At 54.4% G+C, this 13,835-nt stretch overlaps 2 protein-coding genes across 5 annotated transcripts in view; both read right to left on the minus strand.

The window, feature by feature from the left end:
• Nucleotides 1-6,298, minus strand: part of LOC122393178 (fasciclin-2-like) — a 94,843-nt gene extending 88,545 nt beyond the window's left edge. Inside the window, exon 1 of one of the 2 annotated variants that reach the window (XM_043388955.1) lies at nt 6,047-6,298. In XM_043388955.1, the coding sequence (XP_043244890.1) occupies nt 6,047-6,095 (49 nt within the window). In that variant the 5' untranslated portion in view covers nt 6,096-6,298. The remainder of the gene's footprint in view (nt 1-6,046) is intronic. The other variant, XM_043388956.1, reaches the window with a different exon arrangement.
• A 1,113-nt stretch (nt 6,299-7,411) lies between these two features.
• Nucleotides 7,412-13,835, minus strand: part of LOC122393177 (protein sprint-like) — a 46,172-nt gene continuing 39,748 nt past the window's right edge. For all 3 annotated transcript variants that reach the window (XM_043388952.1, XM_043388953.1, XM_043388954.1), the window contains 7 exons: nt 11,546-13,285; nt 10,459-10,592; nt 10,145-10,282; nt 9,148-9,561; nt 8,680-8,838; nt 8,244-8,448; nt 7,412-7,963 (listed from right to left, as the gene is read on the minus strand). In XM_043388952.1, coding sequence (XP_043244887.1) covers nt 7,836-7,963; nt 8,244-8,448; nt 8,680-8,838; nt 9,148-9,561; nt 10,145-10,282; nt 10,459-10,592; nt 11,546-13,285 — 2,918 coding nt within the window. In that variant the 3' untranslated portion in view covers nt 7,412-7,835. The remainder of the gene's footprint in view (nt 7,964-8,243; nt 8,449-8,679; nt 8,839-9,147; nt 9,562-10,144; nt 10,283-10,458; nt 10,593-11,545; nt 13,286-13,835) is intronic.

A 13,835-nucleotide genomic window follows, 5' to 3' on the forward strand; every position in this document is an offset into this window, starting at 1 on the left:
GGCAGCATACTGATGTCTCGCGAACACGCGCAAAACGCTGACAAACGCCGACCGGGCGCCGCAAGAAAGGGCACAAAACCGACCGCCAACGGCTTGCGAATGGCCGGTCGGCCCGCCGGCCTTTTAGCGGTGCACTGAAAAGGTGTGGCGCCCGGCCGGTGTAGTGGAGGGAGGGGAGGGCGGGGGAGGGTGGGGGTGACAATACCCGTCGGCATGGGGCGGTCGTACGGTTTATGGGGTCAGCCGTCGAGTTATTACTAAGTAGTTTGACATTTAGGGGAATTCATGAGAAACATATTAGCCGTGCTTGAATTGTTGTAGGGTCGGCGCACAACTTCTGCATGTTTGGGATAGTATATAAATATAATTCTTTAACATCATGAATGCAGCGCGCTTCTGAGGAGAATCAGGAAGATTAAAGCTTTGACTGGAGAACGACTTTTTGAAAGGCGTGTTTTTAGCGAGTCTTCTTAGTCAACGCAAAACAAACATTAATTAACGAGCATCAAATGGTCCTTATCGCAGTTTTAAAGAGAACCAGCAAGCATCTGTCCAGTTCAGCCTGACAAACGTGGACGATATTTTCGAATAAAAGGCTGAAGTGACTGTAAAAACGAGGAAATGAAAGCCACCGAAGACAAACAATTTCAGCTCTGTACCTAATGTGTAAAATATCGAATGTTTCAGCTATGTATCGACTAAAATATCAAATGTTTTGATACTACCCAGGTCCCAGGAAACGCAATTACCACTGCGGCCGCTGTCAATGTTTGAACGCCTTTGAAGCCCGAGTGGCACATAACACCGAATGGGTTTTTAGTCGTCACCCGGCCGCCCTAATTTCACACCGTTCCACCGGCGATTGGCAAACATTGGCTCATTTGTCGTCGGAAAACGCGTGTTGCCTGCCCTGAGGGACGCCATTCCCGCCTAGAGGCTAATAGCCGCTGTGATGGGAACCGGATATCGGCCGGTGACAAACTGAAAATGTTCACTCATCAAGCCCGCGGCTAGTGGCCGGGGCGGAGCGGGAGGGCAGGTCACTGGGTGAGGAGGCTGACGCAACCGGCAGCGGTCGAAATTCCAGTGACGATAGTGTAAAGAGCCAAAGACTGATTGATGTAATTCGCCCTGCGAACTGACGCGGAGTAGCGTGTCTCTGTTCAGGCCGCCTTGTCACTGGGCGGGCGAGTCTCATCAGTCTCACGGCACTGACCGACTCACGGTCATCCTACTCAGTGTCACTGCTGTGACGGCTCGGGGTGGCCCGTATTTCACTTCAGCGCACCAACTCAAACACTGGGGGACGGGTGCAGGCCGCTCTGCGCCACGCTATGGATTATTCCGCGTGAGCTGACGGTACTTAGGGATCAAGGCTGACATTACGCCCCGAACCCCTATCTATTATTCAACCTCTAAATAATGTCCCTATTAAATCGGACGGTAGCCTGGCTTGTCTGGCCTGACACTGATCTCCAGCCTGGTCTCATACAGTCGACTTCACACTCAAACAAAGTTTCAGCCCAATCCCTCTCCCTCATTTCTCTCTCCTTAGGAGCATTTCAACCTCACTGACCCCGGAGGTCAGCCTCAGAATGCCCTGCGTGCCCGGGGCCGCGCCGGTCTCCCCGGCGCGCCACGGGAGGCGGCACCGGCGTCAACACCGCTCTGAACCGGGGACTGATGATGACGGATGACGGCTGCCGGTGACGCCGAGCTGTGACCCGACCCGAGACAGCTGAATGGGCCGGCAGCGGACCGGCCGCCGCCGCCGCGCGTCGTCCCCTCCGTCAATGCCAGAGTCGGAGAGTCAGAGAGGCAGAGAGTCAGAGAGTCAGAGAGGCAGGCAGGGAGGCAGGGAGACAGAGTCAGGTCATGACGCTAAACCGAGTCAGACCTGGAATGGAGCACCGTCCGGGCGGGGAGTCGAGGAGAAGGGCATGACAAAACACCGAGTCAGACTCAGAGTCTGACACCCGGAATGGAGTAACGTCCGGGCAGAGGGCGGGTTCAGCCTGATCCCAGCACGCTGTAAAAGGTTGTGCAGCTGAGACAGAGGTAAATATCAGCCGGAACTAGGGGGCCAGAGCTGGTGGGGAGGGGAGGGCTGTGGCAGCTCGATAATACGTGCCCCGGCACGATATCCGCATAGCTGCAGCAGCCGTTCGACCCGGGCACCGCTCCCCAGCTCCAGCCGGGGCTCTCGGTTCCGGACGAAACCAGACGGCCACCCAGCCAGCCAGCCAGCCAGACGAGCATAGCCACAGCCGCAGCCCGGGCACGACCCGGCACGTGAGCAATGTCGGGGCGGAGATCGGCCCACGTTCCGGCAATATCGCTGACAGCCGCGGATGCCAGACAGGGGTGTAATTTCCAACTAAATCATCTCGGTCGGACAGGCGATATATCACAGGCAGTTACCGCACGGCGCGGTACCAAATCGCTGCCTTGCCGCAAAACTTGGGCAACGCCTGGCGACAGCTTCTCGCGCTTGGCGACTGTGTGCTGCCAGCAAGACACCTCCCAACGGGCACCCGCGTGCCGACACTCCGCGCTGTTCAGGCACTCTTGCCCCGTTCCGACACTGTCTGCGTGTAGTGGAGTGCCTCGATCTGCGCCTCTGGCAGCCGACGCTGGCCGCTCGGCAGTACCCGGTCATTACTGGCCTCCCGGCGGGCCCGGCACGTCCAGGATGGTCCGACGCGCTCGTAATGAGTATCACGGCTCCGGCGCCGGCGGCGGCGGACCGGCACAGGCCAGCTGCCGCGGCAGCCCCAGGATGCGGGCGCGAATACAACGGACGGCGCGTGCACGGGGGCGAGGAATTTGAAACAGAGGTTATGATGTAATGCCGAGCGTGTCTTACCGTTACAAGACAGTTCAAACAAAGGTCAAACGAATAGCGTATATGGAACCAGTGTCCCAAAACTGAGTTTTGTCTTGGGTGTCAGAGGGGAAAATTACCCACCAAAAAGAGGGGAGAGAGTGGAAAACTGCTGATTCGATTAGATCCAAAAAGAGTGATAAACAACAAAAAGCATGCATTTTATTCTAGGGTGTAGCACTGTAGAATGTTTGATGCTAAACCGGGCACCCACACAACTGCTCTTTCTATAGGTAAAAAATCTAGGTTTTCTTGGTTGGGAGTGGAAAATTGTTCTTAAAAATTGGTGGTGAGAGTGGAAAATGAATTTCATTTGGATGTCGTTTCCCACCCAAATCGACAAATTTTAGGACATTGTATGGAACATGAAATACGGACTGGCATAATACCTTGCTTCTCCGAAAAAGGCCTGAGTGTATTGAGCGTAGATTCAATACGAGAATAGGCATGCTGCATTACGTTTACCAAAACTCATGAACAAAATACAAAATAAAACAGTAATTTTCAGCTTTCGACAATAATGATGAGCAGCGCACAGCAATCACCCATATTGGGCAGCGCGTCACCTCCTCGTAATTAGTCGGTCCAGATACGGGTGCGGTGCCGGCGTATGGCTCCAATCCATGCGGCGTTTTATGACAGCCAGCTGTGGGCTGTATAGCCCGGGGAGCCCAGGGAGATAATGACGGTACACACGACCACCTGTGACTAGGAGAGATGGGACGGGACGGGACGAGCGGGACGGGAGATGGGATGGGACGGATTGGGAGACGGGACGGGATGGGAGACGGATGGGATGGGACGGGACGGAAAGATCAGAAGAATTCGCGGTTGTTGAAGCTTGAATTGAAAGTTATAACCTGTTTGTGTAGTATGTGTAAGGGAGCAAATGAACGTTGCTTCGTTGGATTCGTAATAAATATATGTTTCTGCATCTTAGCTCTTCATCTAAATAAGCTATTTTGAAAAGGTTATGGGAGCGCAACAAATCAATCCGTCGGTTCTCATTCTTCCATTAAATGCGATATAAATTTAGCTTTTCAGTTTGGATGTAAACCTAAGGACAATAAATAAGAAATGAGAGAAAAAGCAGAAATAAAAATAGCAAAAATAAGAAAACAATCTCACCATGGTTCAGAAGGCTCAACGTCTCATTATACAGCTATTTAACTCTCGAGTTTAGTCCTGCATTTGAGAAACATTGGAAAACTCCAGTAGGTAATCTTTCTAGACTCCTTGTGGCGCATAAATCGGCATCGTGCAAACAAAGGTAAACATCGCATTGAAAGTCGAGTGTTTGACTAGTTTCACAACAGCCTTGAACAACAATTAAAACTTGCAAATGAGTTTATTGTAAAACAGCTGAACTAATCTCGAATCACAATTCACCCACGAATGTCTTGCGTGTCCTATCATACACACGAGTTTCTTCAACATTTAACCTTCCACGCAAAGGCAAATGCGGTGCGGGTAATAAATGCAACATCAACGTCGGTATGTCGGTAAGGAAGAAAGCCGTGGAACCAAGTCGGCGCAGCGACGGAACAAAAACTGGCATCCCGGCGAGTTCCTCCCCACCCACTCCCCACTCACACTCACACACTCCCAGGCAGCACGGGTCGAGACGGCATTCCACTGGTCAAAAGGCGGCTCAGAGGCCGACCAAAGGCACGCAAGTGCCTTGGGATTAACGCCAAGAGAGCAGCGCGCTGCGATCGAAAATACATCGGCTCTTTGCGTTAGATATGCAACTCATCGCGCGGTGTGACGCTTTCCTGATGGATCATCATAGGGAACGCGTTTGGTCTGTATGAGACAGAAATACGCCACATAGCCAAAATATGGTGATGTGAAAACAGCACATACCTACCAGGAAGAAGAATTGCTGACCATTCGCTCCATACACTATGCATAGGAACCAATCGATAAACAAGCGGTCTTATTCGAAAATAGCGGTAGATGCGATCAATGTTATCTTTGGGGTACACTTTGATCATAATGTGAGAAAGTCCTCACTTTTTTCCAACATAATTGATTCAGATTGAATGGGCTAAAGTTCGTTCAAGAATTAGAATCAAGAGCTCAATTCAATTCATCTGTTTCTTTGAAGTCTCAGCATTAGTTTTATATACCTACTGAAACAAATCACGAAAAATTAATCGATCATGGCATTGGCAACAAAATCGTTTCCTGTAGAACAGATCTTAGCTATATTTTATCCAGAAAATATACATCAATTTAGTCACGAAAGGCAACTGTCGTGGCAAAACAACACAGGTATATCTGAGTACTTCTGTAGAGCGGGATAAACTGCCGCGCCTTCCAAGAAAAGCGCCGAGCTCGTGATGACAATAACCGTTCTCTTCGTTTTGGTGACATTGATGACTTATCCCCGATAGTGGGTGACTGGGAACATCGTGAGAAGGCGACATGTCGCTCCAGCATGTCACAGTGTCGCGTGGAAACCATGAAAACAGCACAAATCGCGCCCGCTAACGATGTGAAGGTAAGCCGCTGTAACCGAGCTCTTCGCAAAGAGCGAGGTAACGAGCACTGGAATCGAATAATTCGTCTATCCTCCTGAAGTGGTGCGAGAAACACCACATTTTATTTGAGCATCCAAGATCAGAAAGTCAGTTTTATGATAAACCCGTGCCGCCCTTTCGCCTCAGGGATAAGGCATTTCTAAGGGATCAACGTTGTTCAGCATACAGTGCAAGTTCAAACACGTTTTGAATATTTTTTACTTTGACAGATCCTGATCCAGGGGGAAGGGAAAAAGGGAGGAAGGGGGAGGGGACATCTGTAGCGCCCCAAAGGCAAATGCCTCCATCCCCGGCACAGCGCCAGAGGTAACTTGTATTAAATACGCTCACTAAATAAGTAAAAATAATATCACGGCTAGTGGTTAGAAACTGAAATTAATTCATCGCCTTGTGCAAATCTAGCTTCGGGCTTCGCTTCCGGGATTTTCCATCGCCGCCATTACAGCTCCACCGGTTGCACCAATACGCGGGACGCGAGCTATCGAGAAACTAATAATGCAATTGAGGATCAGGAATTGTGGAAAAGAAACATAATGTTCTTCTTTTGCCAAAAACAAAAATAGGAAATACAATAAAATATAGAAACTTGCCGGTCAAAAACCTGGCAAGAACTAACCTGCAATGGCCGCGAAGAAAACCAAGCTGAACTTCAGTATCGCCTTCATAATTAGGCGCCGATGGTTTACTGGTGCATAAATATCTTCCTTTGGCCCGTAATCTACTTCTTCAACTTTCTTATTGCACAGTCGCCGAAGCCCTTCGACAAATACAGGAACGGTCCAGCCCGCGACGCGCACCGCTCAACACCCGCCAAGCAGACAGCAGAAACTGGCCGAGTTGCCGCCGCGCGCCACCGACGCGATATGAAAACGCGCGAAGCTCGGTTGCAGCGACATCTAGGAGGATTTGTAAGCACTGCAATGTGATATTTTCTAGATGTCGCTAGCTACCGCTCAGGGAGGGCTTTGTCTAGGACTAGGGGCACAAAAGAGTCTCGTCCAATCGTACCGCTGAAGTGAATTTTACCGTGAAGGTTGCCTTGAAGCTTACTGCTTAATGGTTTATTGTGTTGTCCTAAAAGTCTCTTCATTGGAAAGCTCAAGCAAACTTCACTTCAGGATTGCTTTGGTAGGAGTAGGTAAATACGTACTGCCGCCTTACTGGCTAGTGGCTACTGGCTACCCTCCCAGCGAAACCACCGTTACGTGCTTCTGTCCTCAGGATACTTAAATCCTTCTCCTCCACGCCGCAGCCCCCTCCGGGCTGGTCAGGCAACTTTATCTCATGCGGGCTGCTCCCTTGGAGCGGCACCGCTGCTCCCGAGGGAGCGCACCCCGTAGCCGGGTGCAGTGAGTGCCTTGGGGCTGGGTGGGCTGTCCTCTGGACGGGCTCAACCCCGGCGACTCACTAGGGTGCCTGCCCAGACCAATGTCTCCCCCTATATCCTATCATCCTCCCGGCTCTGAAATGGTTTCATTGGACCGAAAGGGCCTAACCCAACAAAACAAACAAACAAACCAGCGAAACCAGAGCCTCCCTCTTATCCCCCGACCCTCTCAAAGACAACCGTAACCTCAGCCCGTATTTGTGACCGTTCCTTCGACAGTGAGCTGCGAGACCCAGAGAGCTGCGGACGCCGCGGTCGTCACTCAACATCAGTAGGATGTCATCAAGCCACTGCACTGCTGTTCAGCTCAGAGGATCAGAATTCGCAGTTCTCCCGAGCCCGACCGAGATCTCGTATACGGTAAGACGATTTGCAGAGCCTCTGTTTGCTAAGAGGCGTGTGCTGTTTCGGGGTTCGCCTGACTTGCATTTATCCCTAATATCTTTTTTTATTGATCACACCTTTATTTCTTGTTTTACTTTTCTTATCTGTACATTCAGAGTCTGGACTATCTAGTTACCATTGGCATGTGATTTTCTGCACAGCATCAGCCATCATGCCTCGTTGACCCATACCCTGGCTACAAAACCCAGATCGGAGACAACAAACGCAGATATATTGCATTAGTAAAGTGGAAAACCTGTGTAACTGCTGCTGCGGACTCTGACTAGATAATCCATCGTTTCCGCCCAGCCGCTCACTCGTCGGCTCTCCACTAAAATAACACCACTCGCAGATCACGGTCACTCAGATCCTCGTGGACCACTCGCCAACTACAAGTTCCGCCACTCGGCCACAGATGGCAGCACCGACACCTCAGCACTGCGCCGGCGCTCTCCACCGCTGTAGAGCTCTACTAGCGAGCGATGCTGCCTGGGGATATCGCCCCAGCGTATCCACAACTCTCAACAGACTTATATAGGCGCAAGGACACAGAAAATAACACTTCTCGGCGCGATACGAATCACTCTCCTGCACCGCTGACGTCAGAGCTGCCTGCGGATTATACCCAATGACGTCACAGCTGACCGGTGGGCCAGGCGATCTTGGCCTCCAGCCGTTTATAGGAGAACATGCAGTGAACGCCCTTGGAGGCGAGCTCCTGCTTCACCAGCTGGGGACACTCGAGGTCGCCGACCAGCGTCTCTGTGAAACGGACGGAGGACGGACGGGACATAAGATACATAAAAGAACATTTTACGGGTAGCGTGGGCCAGTCAAGCTAGTATCGTACACGTTGGGTTGTTTCTGGTCTTAAGCGGGTTAAGATTGGAGTGGCCTTGCACATAATAAATTCACAGCGAAGGCTTATCGACCTCTCCATCCCCATACGTTCTCGTGCCTCTTTTCACTCCCCTCCAAACACAATCGCCTACTCCCACATCCGTTTCTTCCTCCCCTGCCCTCTCCTTTCCTCCTCTCTCACCATCGCCATTGATGAGTTTGAAGAGTCCGTAGTCCTGCGGACTGGTGATGCGCAGTTTGTGGTCGAGCATCCTGCACAGATCCCTGGCCGTGGCGCCCGGCCGGCAGGGCAGGGTACGGCTCAGGATCGTACCCTGCTGCTCATCGGGAATTACCACGCGCAGGAAACCCTCCACGGGCTCGCAGCCGCTGCCGCTGCCCGAACGCTGAGGGGAGAGAGAGGTCCGGAATGGTGAGCGACACAGTAAAAACGTAGCTAGCGCCGGTGAATTAGAATGATTCAAGGGCTATTTACATAGACGAGACATAACGGAAATATTTTTTTTTTTTTTGTAAATCCGATTTCCGCATTGAAAAAAAAGAGTTGTTATATAAAATATTCTCACCGACAGACGTGCGTACCGAGCGGCTTCTCACTTCGTCAACCCATATCTCACCTGTGACAGCCTTGTGGTCGAGTCGTTGGCCTTATCTCCCGGATGTTGTAGCACGTTCTTGAGCACGTGCACGGCCGAGGACAGCATGGTCAGGTAGTAGCCGGCCTCCCCATTCAGCAGCATCGGGTGCAGCAGTCCCCACATGTAGTCCGCCTCAAACTGTGACGGTAAAACAGGAGGGGTGATTGGTCAGAGAGTCGTTGGCACGCAAAACGTCTGTGATGACAGAAAACGCGGTATGATACCCGAGCATTCATTAAGCAAGAATTGTTAACTTCCAACAACATGGAAGACGTGATTACCGATAAAAACCTAGAGGCACCACCAAAGGTCGGCATAACCTGACCTCAAGAAGGCCGCTCAACTGCACTCCATGGAGATCACTTGGTCATGATGGCTATTGTGCAAATGAATGAATAACTGAGTACGACATTGGTGACAAACTGATCACGTTGGTGAGCAACTGACCTCGACATTGGTGACGTGACAGTGCACCAGCGCGTACAGCAGTAGCGGCAGGAAGTCATCAGCCGGGATACACGCGTCCCGCTCCCCGGCCGCCGAGAACAGCGCAGACACCGTGGCCAGCAGGCTCTCCAGCTTGTCCAGCGGACTGGCCGAGTCCTGCATCCTGCCCAGGAAGTGACGCACCGAGCCGAGAACTGCCGCAGACGGCGGCGTCTGGTCCCTCTTCAGACCGAGCGTCTCGGTCGGCCGGCGCCGCGCCAGCTCAAAGTTCTCCGTCAGCCGTTGGGAGTCGCCGCTGCGCTGAGCCGTCCGCCGCCAGAGGGCGCTGATGTGGTCGTGGAGAGGACGGACCAGTAGCTCCTCCAGTACCCCCTCCAAGATGGCGTCCAGGTTCAGGAACTCGGTGGAAGACAGCTGGGGAAACAAGAACGTGAAACGGTCAATGCGCTGATTGATACGGGTGTCAGGTTTTGAGATGACGCCATCTCATACAGCTGAAGTGTTGTGATACATTACTGAGCGATCAATACGGAATGCCAGCGCGTGATTGATAAATCAAATTTCCGAGTAACGAGCCCCATCAGGACCGGGGCCAATCAAAGCAAACTGCTTCATCGAAGTTTGGTGATTGACTGTCTCGGAGAGCTGAAACATTTCCATCAAATGACAGGCGGGCACCGCCGTGCTGACGAAACAGACTTCCTTGAGCAAGACTGGAACCGCAATGACAAAGCGAACCACCCAGCGTTTCACGTAATGCGTGGGGTGTTGTTTTACCTTTGTAAAACAGGCATGGTAATGTTATCGTAGTTTAACTTGTCCTTTTGCCTAACTATAGCGATAACTTTTCGAGCACATCAGCTATTCAATCAACTAATCCTGGCCCAGGCATGGCGACCTGCCCCTCTGTTTCCTATCTCTCCTCTTTCTCCCCCACCCCCACCTAATCCCGTCTTTCCCCCCATCCCATCCTCAGGGCCACTCTCTCGGCACCCACCTTGCTGCGCTCCTGGTGGACCACCTGATGGAACTCGCCCTCTCCGTGCTTCACCAAGTAGTTCTTCATGCCGTTACAGAACTGACGGATGTTGCGCATTACCACGTGCGGGTCCGTCTCGGCGCCCTCACGAGTGCACTGAAAATAACACAGAGGAGGGGAGGGTTAAAACGGATGTATATTGACAATACAATGTATAATGAACAGTAGATAAGCCTCAGGGGTAACTTACTAGCCACTGACTTGTGACGATTATCTCCGCTTCTTGCTTACATATTTAAATGAAATCATTCCAACAGTATGTGAGCACCGACCTTCAGGAAGTTGAAGATGCAGAGCGCGAACGTGCTGTCGTCGTCGTTGGCGAGTTTGATGACGTAGTCGCGGATGGCGGCGCCCGACTGCTGGCTCTTGCGGTGGAGTCGGAGGCTGTTCAGACGAGGAGGAGCTGCGGAGAAAGGGGACAATGAAACGGTTAGGGATAAGGCGCGAAGGGCGAGGACTGTCCTCGGTAGCCAAGTAGCTTTAGCGACATGACAAGATCAATTGCAGTCAACTATTTGGTAGACCGAAATAAAGTCTCATGTTTCGTACCTATATGTAATAGTACCAACCAAAAGGCAGCGCTCAGCAGTCATTATGAATCGGAATAACTTTGACTTCACGATAAAGGCTTGGAATTAATGCTGGAAGGCCAAAAAGGTTCATGGTTTAAGCGGATCATTGTACGAAACCAATGACCCGTTTCGTTTAGTTCAGCGTGAGCTAAATTTGACGTGAAAAAGCAGACAACACTAATGGCCAGCCGTTGGCCCTGAAAATCGCCCCAGTCACGATTTCTGTGGGTTTCCGGAGCCGCGTCATTGTTGACCGTTGAGGGAGGTTCCCCCTCAGTAACGGATTTTGGTCCGGGTCCGCGGCCATTCAGCCAGGGCAAAAGAAACTCGTCACGAGAGGATCCCTAAGCCACGAGTTTTGAGTTTCCATGGCAAGGTTAAGGTCCTTGTCACGAGGTAGGACATCAAGTGGGCACCAGAAAACATCATGACATCACATCTCGCGAACACGGATGGAGATGTTATCACAGAGTAGAACTCACGTCATATTCTCGTCAGCAGGTTTGAGATATCGCTCAGTCGACAGTCAAGGTTATAAATAAACAAGGACACACGGGCACAGTAATGTAGACATGGGTGTAACAAAGCTCGCAAGTGCTTGCTAAAAATCAGTTCAGTTACCTGAGCATCAGATGACGTAATCGTCGTTAAGCCCCATGTATGTCCCACTATATATCCCTTATACCACCATCCCCGTCCAGTCCAGTCCATTCCAGTCCAGTCCAGTCCAGTCCAGTCCAGTCCAGCCCGGCCCGGCCCAGTCCATCCCATCCCCGATACTCACAATATAGTGACTCCTGCTGGGACCTCGGCAGCGGCAGGCGCGGCGGCAGCGGCCGGCCGGGCGACTCCACCTCTCTCTCCAGCTCCTCCGGCCGCTCTGTCCCGTGCACGGCCACAAACGACTCGGAGTCGGTGAACAGCCTCTCGTCAGCGTCAAACTGTCCACTCTTCAGACGCAGCTGGTCGTTCATCAGACGCATGATGGACTGGAGTTTGGACGTGTCCGTCTCGGCGTCTGTGTCCGCGCCCATGTCCACGGGACAGGTGGGGCGGACAGCGTGTCCGCGGCCGGCCTGTCCGCGCGCCGAGGGGCGGATGTTGTCGTAGTCGGAGGCAGAGACCGAGGCCGCAGGCGGCACGGCCATGGGGAGGCTCTGTCGGATGATGGCGTGCACGATACGGGTCTGCTCCTCGGGCGAGATGTCTGCCGTGGGGTCCGGGATCGGCTCGGTCGACTCGGTGAGTCGCGTGGCGGGCCGCTCGGGACGCTCCGCGGGCTCTTCGTCCCACTCCGAGTCGGCGTCACAGTCGTCCTCCCTCAGATACTCCCAGCTGGAGTCGAGGCGCCACTGCTCGGCGCGGGCGCGCCGCTGACGCACCTGTTCACCCACAGCCCGGCTGCTCTGAGAGCGCGCGGAGGGTCGGACAGCGCGCGGCGGTGGGGACAGCTGGTCAGCACTGGCCGCGTGGTGTACCTCCTGTCCAGCACAGATCGTGGGCAGGGTGGGTCGCCGCGCGGCCGGCACGCCCGGCTCCCATCCACATAGCGCCGGCTCCGAGTGCCGGTGGGACGCGCGGTCGGCGGGCGCGCGCCGTCCCACGCCCGCCACTAGGTCAGGCTGGGCGCGCAGCGCGTCCGCCGGGACGGCGTACAGCGGGCTCGGGGAGGCCGCCTCGCGGGCCATCTCCATCAGCGCAGCGGCCGTCTCCCGACTCGCGCGCGACACCGCCGCGGAGGCTGAGAACGGACTGCCGACCGGCGGGGTCTCACGAGCGGGCGACGCCCAGATATCCTCGTAGTCGGAGATCTTGTCGGCCACGGAACTGCGGCAGTAGGCAGCTGGAGACTCCAGCGGCTCGCTGGTACGCTTCTTGCGTCCCCTGCGGCGGCCGGCGCGGAGCCCGCCGGCCAGAGGTGCGACCTCGTCTCCCGGAGAGGATCCTGGAGAGGTCGGGTCGGCTTTCGTCTCCTGAGGCAGCGTCTCCTTCTCCGTCTGACCGAGCTGCCCCGCGGCCGGGGCCGCCCCTCCGATAAACACGCTCATCTCACTGCGTACCGTGCCGCTGGCCGTCGAGCTGACCTGGAACGTCGCCGTCGACACGACGTTACCGGCGGCATCGGCCGGCTCCGTCGGCGGAGCGGCGCTCTGCGGCTGGCACCAGCGCGCCGGCGGGCGCGGCGCCGCCCGGCCAGTGGTCGCCGACGGGCTGCTGACCCGACTGACCAGCTCCGGACTGACGAGCCGCGTCAGGGAGCCGGCGTCCGGTCCCAGGGACAGCGAGCCCGGCGGTCGGGGTCGCTCGTCGGCAGACAGCGGCGCCAGTGTGAGCAGCACCGCCGGCTCGGCCGGACTCTCCAGACTCGAGTGGCTGCCGCCGCGGCCGGCCGGCTTGTTGAGGCTGCTGGCGGGTGATGAACCGATGCTGTTGGCTCCTCCGGCGCTGTCCCGCGCGTCTGTCCTCCCTCCACCGCCGCTGCCCGTGCTGCGGGACTCACTGGGCAGCCGGCAGGTCCAGAACTCTGCAGACACGATCAGAGAGCCCACGCGTCAGTCGCGGCCCACCCACCGCCGGCAAGCCCGCCCCACGGCCACCGGCGCAGGACAGGGCGGGACACACACGCACAGGGAGCGTCCCACGTGCACAGCGCGCCACCACGGTATCAGGGACTGCACCGTGCACTCGGCACGTGCGTCAGAGAATGTGTGTGGGCAGGGAGGTGAGGGACACTGTCCTGCGCACGGCGCACCCTCCCCTCCATCCCGCTGCATAACGGAACGTGAGATGGAATGCAGCGAGAGGTAATCGAGTAGCCGTGTAGCTACAGTCACAGCGGTCTCAATCACAAACTGTCGATCTGCCGAGCACTGCGATACAGCCCACTGCAATTGCAGCGCTTAGTTTGCACATACGTTTAAGTAAGAATGCGCTATGCAGCTGGACGTTTGCATAAAGCAGGTTGGATTTCATCATTACTCATCAGAATGCACCGTTTGCTAAATTGGGTCGCCACTAAAACTCCAGAATCGTTTTCCTGTCATTGTTGACACGGGCGGACCTGGCTATCTTCT

This window comes from Amphibalanus amphitrite, unplaced genomic scaffold (assembly GCF_019059575.1).
Source record: "Amphibalanus amphitrite isolate SeventyFive unplaced genomic scaffold, NRLGWU_Aamphi_draft 000521F_arrow, whole genome shotgun sequence".
Taxonomy (NCBI): Eukaryota; Metazoa; Arthropoda; class Thecostraca; order Balanomorpha; family Balanidae; genus Amphibalanus; species Amphibalanus amphitrite.